Source organism: Canis aureus, chromosome 3 (genome assembly GCF_053574225.1).
Source record: "Canis aureus isolate CA01 chromosome 3, VMU_Caureus_v.1.0, whole genome shotgun sequence".
Classification (NCBI taxonomy): Eukaryota; Metazoa; Chordata; class Mammalia; order Carnivora; family Canidae; genus Canis; species Canis aureus.
In genome coordinates this window covers 85,556,998-85,573,003 of record NC_135613.1, presented here as the reverse complement: position 1 = coordinate 85,573,003, position 16,006 = coordinate 85,556,998, and the positions used below count along the sequence as shown (strand labels likewise).

At 46.9% G+C, this 16,006-nt stretch overlaps 1 protein-coding gene across 1 annotated transcript in view; it reads right to left on the bottom strand.

Annotated features, from left to right (window-relative positions):
- The window catches only part of NTM (neurotrimin), a 942,893-nt gene extending 928,444 nt beyond the window's left edge, over positions 1-14,449 (bottom strand). The window contains exon 1 of the mRNA XM_077894211.1: positions 14,074-14,449. Coding sequence (XP_077750337.1) covers positions 14,074-14,155 — 82 coding nt within the window. The 5' untranslated portion in view covers positions 14,156-14,449. The remainder of the gene's footprint in view (positions 1-14,073) is intronic.
- Between the last annotated feature and the right edge of the window lie 1,557 nt (positions 14,450-16,006).

Here is a 16,006-nt window from a genome sequence, read left to right as displayed (position 1 = left end):
TTAATATATGTAATAATGCAATTTGTCTTTCTCCTTGTACTCAAGACTCATACTTTTACCAGTGCTCAAGATTTGCCACCTTTCTCACCCTCTCATATTTACTAGAGGATCTCACTTGGTAAGATATCTCCTGGGTCTTTCATCCTTCCCCTTAAAGAGCACCTGACCTTCAGGATTCAGAGAACTCTTTCCCATCTTATAAAAACAACAACATCCTCTTCAATTGCAATTCCCCCTTGTTTCCCCATTTCCTCCCTCTTTTTTTCTTAACAACAGCAATAACAACAACCAAAAAAATAACTTTTTGAAATAATTGTCCACATTTTCTATATTCTCACCTTACTTTTGTTCCCCACATTAAGGGCTCCACCCCAGAACTGCTCTCCCAAGGGGATAGAAGATATTTTTGTCACTATGATCCTTTAGTAGCATTTGACACTGTTATTGTTCCTGCCTTCTCCAGACACATCTTTTGACCTTGATGGCATCATGCTCTCCTGGCTTTTCTCCTATGTTTTTGACCACCTCTTGTCAGTTATCTTCCCAAGATCTCTTCTCTTCCCAAATTTTGGGTACTAGTTATCTAATATGTATTCTCTACTCTTCTCCTGGGTAATTAATTGTATCTGTGTCACAGACTATCTTTGTTGAGGCTCAAAGGTCTCTCCAGAGTTCCAGATCAATGTGGCTAACTTCATATTGGATAGAACTTTGTACATGTCTACCATTAGGCATCTTCAAACACTTTGTGGCCCAAATTGCATCACCACCATTTCCCTCAAACCCACCTAAGCATCATTTACCCCAAAATGAAAAGTTTTCTTTCACTTCCCTTTATTACTTATCATCTTCTTTCTTCTCCATCCCTAAGTCACAACCCTTCTACCTCCATAACACTTGACTACTCCCATATCTCCCTATTTCTGCAGTGCTCACCTTGGTTAACTTATGCTTGATTGGCTGCAGCATCTTTTAGAAGGCTCCCTTTTCCTCTAGTCTTGCCCCTATTTTAATTCATTTTCCACACTGTCACTAGAACCATATTTTAACATTTTTAAGTAACCCAAATAACCTTACTTAACAAGTAAAACTGCAAAGCTGACCATGTTACTATCTGCATGCAATCCTTCAACATAATTTCTTCTCTCAATATAAAATATTTAATAGGAAACCTAAGGCTATTCAAGCTCTGACCTCTGCCTACATCTCTACCTTTATATCTTGTCTTTCTACCTACCCCCTTTCCCCCAAAACTTTGAGCCCCCAAACCACACAAACACACTCCATCTAGCCAGATTGGATATTGGATTCCTGAATTCCTACCATGCTCTTCTGACTCTAGGCCTTAGCATGTGCCATGTCTTATTTGTAACATTTATTTCTCTTCTTACTTGGTTAAATCTAGTCACCTTTGTGTCTCAGCTTTCACATCTCTTCGTTCTAGAAGATTTTTCCAACCTGAAAAGTCTCATAGATGCTGCCATAGGCAAACAACACTCACTTTTATCTCAACACTTACCATTTTGTATTGAATTGTCTACTTCATTGAGTATAAGAACTATGTTTTGTTGTTGTTTATGGCTAGCATACAGTAGGGTATGAATAAATCATTCTGGAGTGGATGAAATATAAGTGTAAGTAAGAACTTGGCCATACCCTTGGGTCTATTATTGAAATATAAATGTAAATAAGAACTGGCCGTGTCCTTGGTGCTATTATGTTGTTGTTTTTTTTTTTTTTTTTAATCATTCTGATGTGGAGATTATATGTCTAAATCATCTGAGGATGACACAAAGCTGGTGGTGACAACTCATCAGAATCCAAAAATAATCTCAGTGTATTTAAATAAAGGACTCAAAGGAATAAAATTTCAAATACTTAGAAGAAACATTTATTTTTAAAAATTTTTTATTTTATTATTTATTCATGACAGACACAGAAAAAGAGAGACAGAGAGGGAGAGAGACACCCACAGGCAGAGGGAGAAGCAGGCTCCATGCAGGAAGCCTGAGGCAGGACTTGATCCTGGGACTCCAGGATCATGCCCTGGGCTAAAGGCAGGTGCTAAACTGCTGAGCCATCCAGGGATCCCCAGAAGAAACATTTAAAGAAAGTTAAATATAAGTGAGAATAAGAGAGGTTTTATATAGTAGCATTTTGGTCATCACAATGACCAAATCACATCAGTATGAGCCAATAGGGTAGTATCTCTGAAAAAATAAAAGAAAATAATACAATAATAAAGTGAACCTATGTAACCATACAGTCCAAAATGTGGTAGGTAATAGTCTATGCTCCACTTTACCAATCAAACTACATTTAGGAGAATTTGTATGGTAATGCCTTTTAGTGGATCATTATCAAACTGGAGCATGTTCAGAAGATAAGGATCAGGATGATTAATGGTTTAAAAGTTATGCCATATGATAATCATAAGAAGGAGCTAAGAATGTCAAGATAAGTAGTGTTTGTGATAACCATCTTTTAGAAAGAAGATCACACAATATTACTTATATTTTTGAGCAGCTCTAATTGACAGAAGTTAGAAAGAGGCAAATTTTTGCTCAACATAGATCCATTAGGATTATATTCATCTGTGAGTAACAGAAACCTAATTAAATAAGTTTTTTTTCTCATAAGTGATAGTGAGTATGGGAACATGTATCCTAGTGCTAGTACAACTGCTATGTCATCTTGAACCCAAGGTCCTTTAATTAGATTGAGCCATATGAAATTGCCTATATTCAACTATTTTTGATTTACCAAAACAGCTAAGTCCATTTGGTTCAGCCTAAAAGTTTCCTTCTTTGTCAATCTTTTTTTCTTTTTAAGTACGCTCCATGCCCAGTGTGGAACCCAATACCAGGCTTGAACTCACAACCCTGAGATCAAAACCTGAGCTGAGATCAAGAGCCAGATGCTTAACTGACTGAGCCACCCAGGTGCCCCTTGCCATTCTTTATATGTATTGTTTATCTTCCTGTTTTCAAGCTGTTTCCTGGACCTCTAGGTAGTATCCTATTCTCTGAGTCAAGGAGAAGCAGCAATGGTAAGGTTGAGAAAGCTCAGGCTTCCTGAGTATGATCCTCAAAACCCCAAGTAAACTTGTGCTTATATTTCGTTTCCCTGAACTGCATTACATGACCATATTCAGCTATAAGGGAATTTTGGTGACGAATATTTTGAACAGACACGTTGCTGCCCTGAACAAATTTAGAGCACTGTTTATACAGAGAAAGGATAATAATTGATTTGGAGGCGATATCGAAAGTCCTTGCCAAAAAAGTATTTTCTCACAGAGTTTATCCACTATGAAAAGTGGTGCTAATATCATTTATTCTCCATTGTATCTACACAATAGAATTATCTGTAGTTATTTCGAAGTACAAAAGACTCTGCCCTATACTGACCTCTTCAATGTGAATTTCTGTGAGTCATCCCTGGGCATCTGCTCATAATAAACTCCACAGGTGATTTCAATAGGCAGCCAGAACTGGGGACCACAACGCAGGTGGTTAGTGTCTGCTCACTGGGAATCTCTGGAGTTGTTGGGCATAAATTGGTGAAAATCATTCAGACGGGATCATTGTCTTAGGGGGGAGGCTGAGAATACTCCATGATATCTCACAACTCTAGCAATCTGTGAAAAAGCTTTTGTATTTGATGATTGAATTATTTTGGTCTTGACAAGTCTTCAGCAGTGCAAGAAAGTAATGAAAAAAATGGTGACAAGGCATTTAGATCCTTCTATTAAGATGTGTTGGGGGGGAAGAAAGGAGAAATGTAGAACAATTAATTAATTTTTATTTGTTTTCAAAATTAGCAAAATGGTTTATCCAACTGCAGAGTTCTATGCATCACCGGTTACATTGAGAAAAAAGCTGTCAATTAACCTTTTTCATGTCTGGGATGAGTTTCTCCTTGACTGTTTAGGAGGAGAGCCAAATGACCTAGTGGTCAACTTTGTGGAAGAGGGATAAAGTAGATCGAAAGAAGTAGATCTGAAGATAAGAAACATTTGAGCACTTCATCTTCTACAACTAAATGCAATCCATCCAGTCACTTCCCCAGTTTTTTTAGATCCAAATTTCCTATCTGTGTTGCTTCTTCTGATGCCAATGTACATTCAGATAGCCACCTTGTTCCTCCACTCATCTGATCTACTGACCACTAGAGTGGCTATTTTCTGCTCTTGGGTAAGTTTAATCATAAGTATTGAGCTCATCCACCACACCCCAGGTGCTACAGCATAAGATTTATGACTGATTATCACCAGGAGGGATTGCTGAAATATGGGATCACAGATTCAGAGTCCCAAAAATATTTTGTCAGAAAAAAAGGTAGTAATTGAATCTGATAACTTCAGAAAGGGTAAGTTCTGAGGCCAGGTTGTTGTATACATAGCAAAACACCACAAGCATAGGATAAGAAAGGGTTGAATTGACAACAGCTCCTGAAAAAAACTAAAGGGACCTTATGGCACTTCCCCTCTGTCTCTCCCTCTCTCTGTCCTTTCTTTCCAGCCATAAATGCTGGGTGTTGAATTTGTGCCAAGTGTTTTGCTAGGTTCCCTGGGAAATAAAGATACATAAGGCAGCCCTTGACCTCTAGGAGCTCAGAGACTGGTAGGGGAAGATAGACATGTGAGCATGTAACTACACAGTGTGTGGTGAATGTTAAGAATAGAGGTAAGGTCAAGAGAAATGGAGGCATAAAGGATGAAATTAGAGACTTCAGAAGGATGCTGAGCTTGGAATTTTTTCTTGAATTGTAACAAGTGTTTTTGAGGTAGACTAGGATGGCACTCAGCAGAGGGAGCAGTGTGCACACATGCTGGGAGGAAGGAGCCCTCGAGCAGCCCATGGAACAGGAGTGCAGAGGATTAGGAGAGGCTGGCAAACCTAGGTCAGACCTGTAGGGTTTCCAATACCTTCCCAAAGAGCTAAGACTTCATCTTCTTTGGATTTGGAACCAGAAGGGTCCATATTCTATAATATTTTGGGCTCCTCAGAGCATACTGGGATAAGACTTTAAGAAGAATACAAAGTAACCAGAACAATCTTTGAGAAAAGCAATCAGCACCCTCTCTATGGATGATAATATAGAAAATAGGAGAAATGCTTGGGATAATTAACCTTGTGGGGAGAAAATTTGAGGAAGGAGAAGAGGGAATGTTTCTTTCAAATATTTAAAGAAAAGTCATGTTGAAGAAAGATTAGACTTGTCCTGTGGGTGATAGTATTCATATAAATCATAATACTATTAGGTAATATTTATTGAGAACCTACTATGTGCTAAGCAATGCTCCAAACACCTTATCTGCAGGAACTTATTTAATCCTCATAACAGTCTTAAAGCTAAGTCTCATAATTATCTCCATTTTATAGAAGAGGAAGGAGAATCACAAAGGTTGACTGAATCGCATAAGGCTTCAAACTAGGGAGTGGTGGAGCCAGGGTTTGGACCCAGGCAATCCAGCCACTGTGTGATAATATCTCTCTAGACCTAGAGCAAATGGCTGGAATCTATAAGAAGACAGATTCTCCTTCTCCTTTGCCTTCCTCCTCTTCCCGTCTTCCTGAAATCCAACGGTCAGGTACAATAGACCATCTGGAGAGATGCATGTTCCCTCTTATTGGAGACAGACGTTAGGGGACCACTGCAGCTTTATTGTTGAGGTATCAGAGCTCCTAGAGAGGGACTGAAAGAAGTCATCTTGAAAGTTCCTCTGGGCTTAAGCTGGTTGTGACTCTGGGCTGACAGACGCAGCAGTGTGAACACTTTGGGGAGGCTTCAATGTGAGTACTTTCTGAATTACTCAAAGACTGCCCTGGGCACAAATTTCCAGGGTAGCTCTGTTCCCCATGGCCCTCCTATCCTGCAGATCCATCAAAACAGACCAAATTTTCACTCTTGCTTGTGCTGCAGCCAATGACCTGGTTTGGGGGGTGGAACCAGCATCACTTCTGCCTAATGCATGAGCTACACAATTGTCATTGAGGTTCTCAGCATTGGGCCTTTGGTTGCCACTGACAAGGAGAGCAATGGGAGCAACACTCCTGGGTCACTAACTCTCCGGGACAGGAAGGGGGAGCCTGAGCAGAAGAGAAAATGCAAATCTTCACACTAAGGAATGGGGCTTCTTCCAAGACTCACCATCATTTAGCACTCTCTAAATCCAGCTCTAACACGTTCTTTCTTGACCCACATTCAAGTGATCCTGAATTTCCCTTGTTAGATGGATTGGTTAAGAATCCTTATCATTCCTGATTCCCTCTACCTAAAATGCTGTGACTAGTTAGTCCTTTCCTCCCATCCTGAGGATGCCTTATAAAGATATACATGCATATATGGATATGTGATATAGTAGATACGAATTGGTATGTAGGGTTTGCACGCACACACACCATTCACACATTCTGACTTTGGTCATCTGTCTGTGACTATGTCTATATTCTTAGCTTCCTGCAAGCAGAAACTACTTCTGAATACTTTCTTCTAGCGTCACTCTCTTTCAAGTGCTATACTCAAAAAGACTATTTGCAGAATTGCAAAATGTTGAACTTGAAATGAAACTTGCAAACATTTCAATCCAACTTCTATATTTTAGAGATGTGGAAACTAAGGCTCATATAGAGGAAGTGTCTTACCCAAGATCATAGAACATTTCAGATGACTGTAGAGGTATAATTTTTAAACTTGACCACCTATTAGAACCTCTAACAGAGCTCTGAATAAGATTGATGATGAAGTTCTGATTTTGTTCACCTGGGAAAGGGTTCAGTCATTGGTATTTTTATAAATCTCCTCGGGCACTTGAATACACCAAGTTTGAGAACCACAGATGTAGGGAATGAAAATATTGCAAATAAATACACATTGAACCTACCCCCTGAGGGCCAGAGGTCAGGAGATCCCAACTGCTGTAGGCTGCTTGACTTGGAAAAATCAGGATCCATGACAAAGGCAATTATCTGTTCTCCTACAGGAGAAAAGCTACCAACAATCATCACCACCACTATGGGAATGCAGATAGAAGCAGCCAGATAGGCAATCATCTCAGAGCATTCCGGACTCAGCTAGTACAGTGTGAGCCTAAAGAGAAGCTATATTCCCTCTTGTACATATGGCTGAAAAGACAAGTTGATGGATTGGAAGAAGGCTTGTGCCCCAACTGTCGTATATGACCAGAGGAGAACAAATAAATCATGATGCATTATTATTATTCTCGGAACCCTAAGTTGGGTATGATGAGTGGGTAGCAAGTCAAAGGGTTCTCAGAAGGGAGATCATCTTAGATTTACCCTGAGTTATGAATCCCTCACAGAGGTCCCCTGCACAGCATTTGCCCCATGCAGACTAGCTGCCAGAGGCAAAGCCTTTCTTGGTCTTATATAAGCTCCCCCCACCGCTCCCCCATCCCCGCTCTGCTTACCTTCTTTGGTCCTCTAATTCCGCGCAGAAGGCAGGGCAAAAAGGAGCTGGGGAGGCTACCAGACAGGTGGCATTGTGCCAAGAATCAGTTAATAACTTGAATGACAAAAGACAATTGTCACAAGGCCAACTAACTTACGCCAGCTTTCATCATCCATGTACTAACTGAGGGCACATCAAACATGCATGAGGCCCTTCTTGGCAGGAGACGGCAGGGAGGAGCAAAGGCAGCACCTCTCATCTGTTGTTAACCCAGGACTAGAGCCATGCACCCTCTCCCAGTGCTCTCCAGGTGGAACAGCAATCAAGGGTTAGTTGCTCTCTTGCTGCCCGCCCTCATTTCCGCCAGAAACCAGAAGCTGTGTCGTTCACTCTCCCGCTTGCTTCTGGCACTCCTTGTTGGTGCTTCTGAGCACTATTAAAAAGGATGGCAAACCAAGCCAAATCTTGGAAATTCTACTCTGCCTTTGGTCTCATCCTTTAGTTTGTTTTAGTCACCGACATATTTATTCCCACCACCTACGACTCCACACGGAACATAATAAACATTCAATAAACGCTGGGTGATCCAACCAATAAACACATAGACAGCTACGGGCTGTGTTGGGTTAGAGTTTGGTAGTAGCACCACCAAGACTAAGCAAAGGCAGCCCCTCCAGGGAGTGAATCTGAATGAACCACTGAAGCCAAAACCAGCCAGTTCTTTGAACAGTCTTTTATAACTGTGAAGGCAATACTCTTAGAGAAGAAAAAAAAAAAAAAAACCCTCAAATTTAGTAACCTAAGATGTCCTTAGTAACAGTGCTAAAGAATGTGTTTTCCAATATTTGATTTCTTAGCTTGACAGTCTCTCTTGAAATATTCTCTTCTCAGCACCGAAAATGTGAATCTTTGTTGGTTTGTTTTGCAGTTTGCAAATGACTTACAGAGTTCTTCTGGCAGGGTTTCTGTTTTTCTTCTTGCAAATAAACAAAAGGCCATCTCTCTAATATGACTTAGGTGGGAGTATGTGTGATCTGTTGTGGTTTTGGAAGGAGGAGAAAAGGGGAAGAGGACAGGAGGGGAAAGTAGAAAGGAAAATGGGAACAGGCAGGGTATAGAAGCTGAGCAAAATGCAGCAAGTGGCAAAGGTAAATCGGATATGGAAAATTGGAGTGGCAGGGATATCGCAGGGCTGAGCACTCTGCAATCAATCAACGGGGTCCCGGGTAGCCTTGCTAAGGATGCCGGAAACTGCCCACCAGTTCACTGGTTCCCCCTTCCCCCCGCGATGCCCTATCATCTTGGCTCCTTGTGAACTGGGAAGACAGACTTTCCCTCCTTCTCTTGGGCAAGCCTGCATGAAGCGGAGCAACCCCTGCCAGCATGACCTAGATCTGTCAACTGATCAATTATTGTTCCCGTGGAGGAGAAGGAAGAATGAAAGGAGGAAAGAGAAAGGGAAATGGAGAAAAACAGAAAAGGGGGAGAGAGGGCAGGAGGCAGGAGGGGGAGAGGGATGGGGAGACAGAGGAGGAGCCGGAAGGTGCAGGAACACACAGATCCTTTAAGTCTAAGCAGTTGATAGCCCGAGCAGGCTTCCTCCAGAAGGTTGCATAAATAAATGCAGAAATACAGAAAATAAAATCTAAGACTCTCAGAGATTATTGACCAAATTCGCAGTCAAGGTGGAGGATTGAGTCCTCTCTTTCCCACTTTTTCTTTCTGATCCAAACAAACTAGAGCTCTTTTTTAACCTTCCAAAACTAGCTCCAGCTTTCTTCCCCGCCACCTCCTCTCTGCCACCGACCCAGCCAGCATGGCACCTCCGTTGGCAAGTGGGTGGGGGGCAGGCCTCCCTCATGCTCCTTCCAAAGCCCCTCTGCCTTTCCCCAGTGCCCTTGCTAGTGGAACCGAGTGGAAGCATCCACCACCAAGGGAGGGAGGCTGCAATGGCGCCACCAGACCCCATTTGACCCTTATGCCATCGATCACTCTATTTTTGCATGTTTTTATCTTTTATGTTTAATTTGTTTTATTGAATTTCAAATGACTATAGACATAAAGTAAACATTTAACAAGCCAATAGAGCAGAAAGGAAGTAAACTGCATAAATACAACCAGTCTCAGCATGGAGTTCCACTTAGCGCCACATGTTTGGAGCGTTACAAGCATTAATGAGTCCTTACAGCACCCAGGGGAGTTGCCCCCCAGCCTGGCAGGCAGGTGGGGAGACAGGCGCACAGAGGGAAAGATTTTCCCCTACAGAAAACATAGGGGACTTTGAGCTCAGATGGACCTGCTCCCCACCAAGGCTTGTGCAGGCCACCAGAACTGGCTTGAAACCTGGAGGGCACGCACAGGCTTTGGAGAGTCTGGAGGCCCTCTGCTGAGGTCAAAATAAAGCAGAATTTGATTGCATCTTTGGTTTTCTGGGTGGTGCGTGGGAGCAGGTCGTGAACTCCAAACCCATAACAACCCGGAACAGAGCCCCCTTTCGGACATGACGTCCTGCCTCCCCCCCAAAGCGTGTTCATCCTGAACAGACAGACACGAAAAGATGCTGCGGATCTTTCTAGCACAGGTGTCCCGAACACACCAGAGGCATGTGGCTCATACTGATTTAGAAATATCCTCCATCCTTAGGATATTAAGAGGGATCACCGCATCCCAGTGGATAAACTGTGGCCAAAGGCCCCCAGTTGTTGGGCGCTCTGTGAGCAGTGGGCGATCCCACCAGGGTCACTGTAACTCTGGGCCACCAGAATGCAGGCATGCTGAGGACGGAGCCAGACATTCCAGAGCACAGCCCCTGAGCAGGGAGGCAGGAGAGCTGGCCTCGTCAAGGACCCACCTCTAATACCAGCATTGTGGGAGAGGCCTGCTGAGAATCCCCAGAGGTCGTGGCGAGGCGTCCAGCTCCTAGGAAGGCATTATTGGACTTATATTCGGCTTTACCAATGCCAGGAAGGAGGAACCAGCACCCGGACGAGGCTGTGCACCTGGAAACTGGAGCTGCAATCCCAAGAACGGTCTTTATGCGGCAAGGCCTGCTGGTCGGTTCTGGGTGTCCCCAGGCCCCCTTGGTGAAACACTCACAAGACCATCACCGAGCATGAAGGACGAAGGTGAGTGCATGTGTTACACTGTGCACGCCTTGCCTCTAACTTGCCCCAAGTTGCCAGCTCCAAGCCTGACAGCCAGGGTTTACTTTGTGAGGCTCCTCTGTCTCTCTCTCTCTCTCATTATTATTATTATTATTATTATTATTATTATTATTATTATTTTGGCCATGCTTGCAAGTGCCCACAATGCTTACATCAGGCCCAGGGGCCCATCATCGCACATCGATTTTTCACTTTGCCAGTAAACGCGGGGCACGGCCTCATCTGCCTCCCTCGCACCCCTGAAGCATCACCCAACTCAGGCTGCTGCTGGCACCCAAATGTAGGTTTCCGGTGAGGGGCAGGAAGTTGGCTCATCTGCCAGCTGAACAATGTCTGAGTGAAGGAGGGCGAGAGCTTGGCCCCAGGGTCCCCTTCCCTCTCCTCCGCCCCTTTGGGTCTCACGTGGCCCGAATACATGTTGATGTGGGACAGAGGAGATGAGAGAAAATGTGGAAGGTAAGACAGGAACCTAGCCAAGCTCAGGCAAGGTGTTGAAGGGAGCATTCATCCTTCGAAGGAGGACTGGCCGCGTTTCTAGAAAGAGAAAGGCTGCAGCACCACCAGCCATTCCTTTCAGAGCCTCCCGGTGGCAGGAGGTGGGCGGTGTGCTGAGGACAGCCGCCTAATCCAGGCTCCCGGCTCCTGCTCCCAGGGAAGAGGAGCTGCTGGTTAATCAACCCTGGGTCTTCTTAGGGCCGGAGCCCCAGGGCGCTAATCACCCCCACCCCCGCGCCCCGCCCGGCACTAATCAGCGCTGATTCCCTTGGAAATTCCCTCCCCCTCTAATCTGGATCTGGGCGGCCAGTGGGGCTGGGGTGGGGGCACAGGGGGTGGGGGAGGAGAGGGGTCCCTAATCTGCCACTAGCTCCGGACACCTTTTTTTTTAAAAAAAAAAAAAAAAAAGGTGAGAAACCCAGGAAGTGGCAGCTCTAGGAAGAGCTGGCTTAAAACAAAAACAGAGCAGAAAAAATTGCCTTGGAATGTGCCCTGCATTCCAACTAGTCCCCGGGGTCAGGGCAGTAGGGGTGGCTACTGCAGCCAGACCCCGCTGCCTCAGTCGCTCCTAAGTTTGACTTGAAGAGATAGTGGGGACGTCAGCTTCTAGCCCCCAGAGGGAAACCAGACGGCACCTTTGCCTGCCCGGCTGGCGTGTGCGGGGGGGGGGGGGGGGGGGGGGGGGGTTGGGGAGGTGGGGGTGTCTTTGAGGGTTCGTCTTCCTTAAAACTGGGCAGCCTGCCTCCTGGGGATGCGGCGGAGCCTGCTTGCAGCTGGCTCGAGGTGGGGAGCACGGGTCTCCGGGGACAATGTCAGATTTGGTGGGATGTGAGGCGGTTATGATACTCATCACCCCTGGCCCTACTGCACGGGAGGACCAAGACCACGAAATCCGACTTTGCCCTGGGGCATCTGGGATCTGCCACTTTCTACGCGTCTATGCAAGGATGAGTCCAAGTATGAGCAAATATTATGCTTCCCTGCATTTATTTCTGATGGGGGAAAAAAAATCACGTATGCTAATTTATATGTAAATTCAGTATGGCCCTGGGGCTCCTGGCTTGCTGCCAGTGGGGCCGCTGATGGTGGAAGTTTGGCCATTGTCTCCAGTTCGATGTAGAGAGAAGAGAGACGTGGACCTGAGGACAGATGGGGGTTCCCGAGGGCCAGTCCCCTCCCCTCCCCTCCCCTTCCCCTGACCCTTCACTCTACCCTCCGCCTGCTTAGTTTTCAGGTCTGTGGTTAGCTTGGGAGAAGGCCGGCCCTGCCTCAGTTTCCCCCGCTACGAGTGTTGGAGCGCTGCTCTGACCAGGGGAGCCCCCCCAGGGGCCCGATCACGCAGGGCGCGCACCCTCCCCTGCACACACATGCACACACACTTACATGCGCACACGCACTATTGCTGCTCCCTATTACGTAAGAGGAGTCAGCCCAGGATGCCTCCAAGTTGGCTCCTTTCCTCCTCCACGCACCAAGGCCCCTGTGGGAGAGGACAGAGATGCCAGGGCCGGCGCCCCTTAGAGGCTGAGGGCAGCAGACCATATCCAAGCTCAGGCCACCCCTGCAAAATGCACCTCCTGAACTTCCTGGGGTTGGACTCGCGTCCCTGCAGCCCCCTTGCCTTGCTCCTTGAGCCCCAGCCAAGGGGACACACGCACCTGCCTCTCCCGGCCCGGCGCCCCCTGCCCACCCCGCGTGGGTCCGCACGGTGCATGCTGCAGCCTATGTCCAGGGGCCGCAGCAGCCCCCAGAGCCCGCCCTCGGAGGAGGGTCAGCAGGACCAGAGTGGGGACGCCGGGGCGAGAGCTGAGAAGTCCACACTGCGGGACGAGGAGGGGCCAGGTGGCTGGAGCTCCCCATCCTCTCTGGCCCCCTGAGCCCGAACTTTCCTCTGGGAATACAAGGTGCAGGGCTGAGCTCCTCCTGGGATCCTGGCTGCGGCTGGGCTGGACCACCCAGGGAAAGTTCCCTGCCAGCCCCCAGCCCGAGGAGTCCGGGCGCCTTTCCTATGAAAAGGGCAAGTGAGACCCTCCAGAGGAGGGTGGGTGCGGGCCGCAGGTGAGCAGACGGCCGAGGAACGTCAGCCGGGGCGAGCGCGGGGCCACAGGGTACAGCAGATGGACAGGAGCTTGAGGCCGCGTCCAAAGGCACCTAGCACAGCCCGCCCTGGCCGGGGACGGGGTGGGGGGGGCAAGCCCACCCCAGCTGCCTGCCGCCCAGGGCCTCGGCTCCCCCCCACCCGGATAAATAAACACCAAATTAGCATTGACTCTTCTTGCCTCTCTCCCTTCAACTTGGAAAATCTTTCCTCCAATTCCAGGTCCCCCCCCCCAACACCCTGAGTGCTCCCACTGCCTTTTATCAGCTGGCGACCCTCCCCCCCAGCCGGCCGCCAGCCCCCACCGCCAACACACCCCCAGACACATCCAGAACTAACACAGTTGTCCGCCGCTGCCACAAATTGATTCATCCCTCGGAGCTGGGTCTGCGACCAGAACCTCGCAGGGTGCACGGTTACCTGATTTTTCCTAGCCTGCATTTTTCCAGCCGCTCCTTTTAGAAGCTTTGCAAGTTTACCGGCCGATATTTAAAGTTTCCTCTCGTAATTCCTTCCCGGTTACACAAGCAACACATTAGCAGCCCCGGCTGCCCTCCGGGTCTGTGATCTCCCCCCACGGCTCCCGTGTGCGCTCCGTGGTGCATGTGTGCAAGAATGCACAGAGAGCCGGGGAGACCGGCTCGCAGCCCCGCACCTCGCCCGAGCCCCAGCCACATTTTACTTATGCATATACATTCCCCCATTCCGGCAGCAGCCAGAATCGAATCAATATTCTCACAGCCTGCTCGGGAGAATGAAGTCCCAGCCATGCTGTGTAAACGCTCTCGCCTCCACCTGCAAACCGTGCAGCACAGCCGAGACTCAGGAGCCTGCGGATCCTATAAAGCACCCTGTGCGATGCCTGGGTCTACGGTAGGCAAATCGATAGCAAGCTCTTACCTTGAAAGAGAAACAGAGCCGCCAGCCCCGTGAAGATTGCCCAAGAGATAGAATTGTGCATTTTTGCCTGGATGGTTTTCATGATTTTTTTTTTCTTCTTCTTCTTCTTTTTCTTCTTTCTTGTCAGGTTCGGTTTTTTCTTTCTGTCTTTCCTGACAGATTGCGTTGCTCTCAAGCTGTTGGAAGGAGATTTAAATCCACTGTTTTGCTTGAAGGACACAAGAAAGCCGAGGGTGTGAGAGAGTGTGACTTCTCAGTAATTATCTCTACTCATACTCTGGCACTGAGACACATCGTACAATCTGGCCCTGGACAGCCCTCCTACAAGCTGCAATCATTGGTTCTAATCCAAGGATTGACAGAGCTACAACACACGCGCGCCGGCACACGCACACGCACACACACACACACACACACTCGCTCAGGAATCATTTACTGGGCAAATCAGGCTAGCTGATTAAAGAGACAGGAGCCCGGAGAGATGGGATGATAAATGCCACTTTGCCCCTTCTATATTACTTTCATTTTTTAAACTGACAGTCTCAGAGCCCCAAGCATCAAAAAAATCCCTTTCCTTCTGGCATTCCCTGGCCTCTGGAACTCAGATTCCCCGTGCACTGGAAAAATCCCATAGCCGGCAACGGCTTACGGGAAATTTTAAAGGGATATTTTCATGCTCAGTGAAACTTGCAAAGATGAGTCAAATTCCATTTGTTGGTACCTATTTTCCTCTCCGATGAAAATATCAGTCAGTGACAGATTTCTCTCTCTCTCTCTCTCTCTCTCTCTCTCTCTCTCTCATGGCTCACCTTTCCCCAATCAACCCCCTACTTAGTTGATTTGGAAAATAATAAAGAACTTCCTATTTTCCTGTGCCATCCCTCCTGTTTCAGAATTCTTCTATGACTCGTCTTTTTCGTTCCCTTCGTTTATTTCCCGAAGTCCTCGGTGTGTGTATGATGCCATGGAGAATACTATAGGCAAGGATGAGGCTTCTGAGGTCTTTGGGGAGCTGCAGTTTGAATAAGGAGAAGCTCCTCCAAGAGAGAACAAGAGATGGGCTTATTCTTCACGCCTCGGTCAGCCTTCATTCATTAAGAGGGAGAGTGTAAGTGCCTGTGGCTTAAACTGCAGTAAGACAGATTTAAGTTAGACGTGCTGAAGGACTTTCTGACTGTGGACTTGCATGTGGTTATGAAATGTCCTTAGAGAGTTGCAGACGTCCATCTCCTCGGTGATGGGTAAGAAGAAAAATCAGGCAGAAATAGTCAAAAGGGCATTAAGGACCTCTAGAGAGACTTTTAACTCCAAGGGCCTGGAGGTTGATATGAATTTTTGGTTTCTTCCTATGGGAAGGAAGTTATATGATATGAATGGGCTTCTGGGGACACTTAGCCCCTCAAAGAACCTCTCCAAGCTGACCCTCAATACACACCATCACAATGCTCTGACGGACTTTTTGGGGATATTTCTTCCAAATCTCCACAGCTAAGGGCTGTATTTCCTCGTAACCCCGATACTAAGGGCACAGATTCCAGAGTGGCGTAGAACGAAAGCACTTCCCGTCTGTTTATCTTCTGGAGCGCACGGGCCATTCTGCACGAGTGTAAGCGGCACGTGCACCTGCACTGAGTGTGAACAGGAGCAGTGGCCCCGCGGAGACGTGCAGCCCAGGGACAGGCTGGAGGGAGCGCCCAGGTGTGCTCACACACGCCGAAGGACCGTGGGCAGCTCATCTGACCCTGTGATCCTGGGCCTCTCTTCTGTAAAGTTCAAGAACTGGAACAATTTCCAGGATCTCTCCATTTTAAAGGTGTTTTTACGTTAACAGATTTTTTTTCCCTGCCACTATGTTCTAATTCACATGTCCATCAAAATGTCCTTGATATTGTGAGCTCCCGGTGGACGAGAATTTTATCTCCCTACCAGTCTT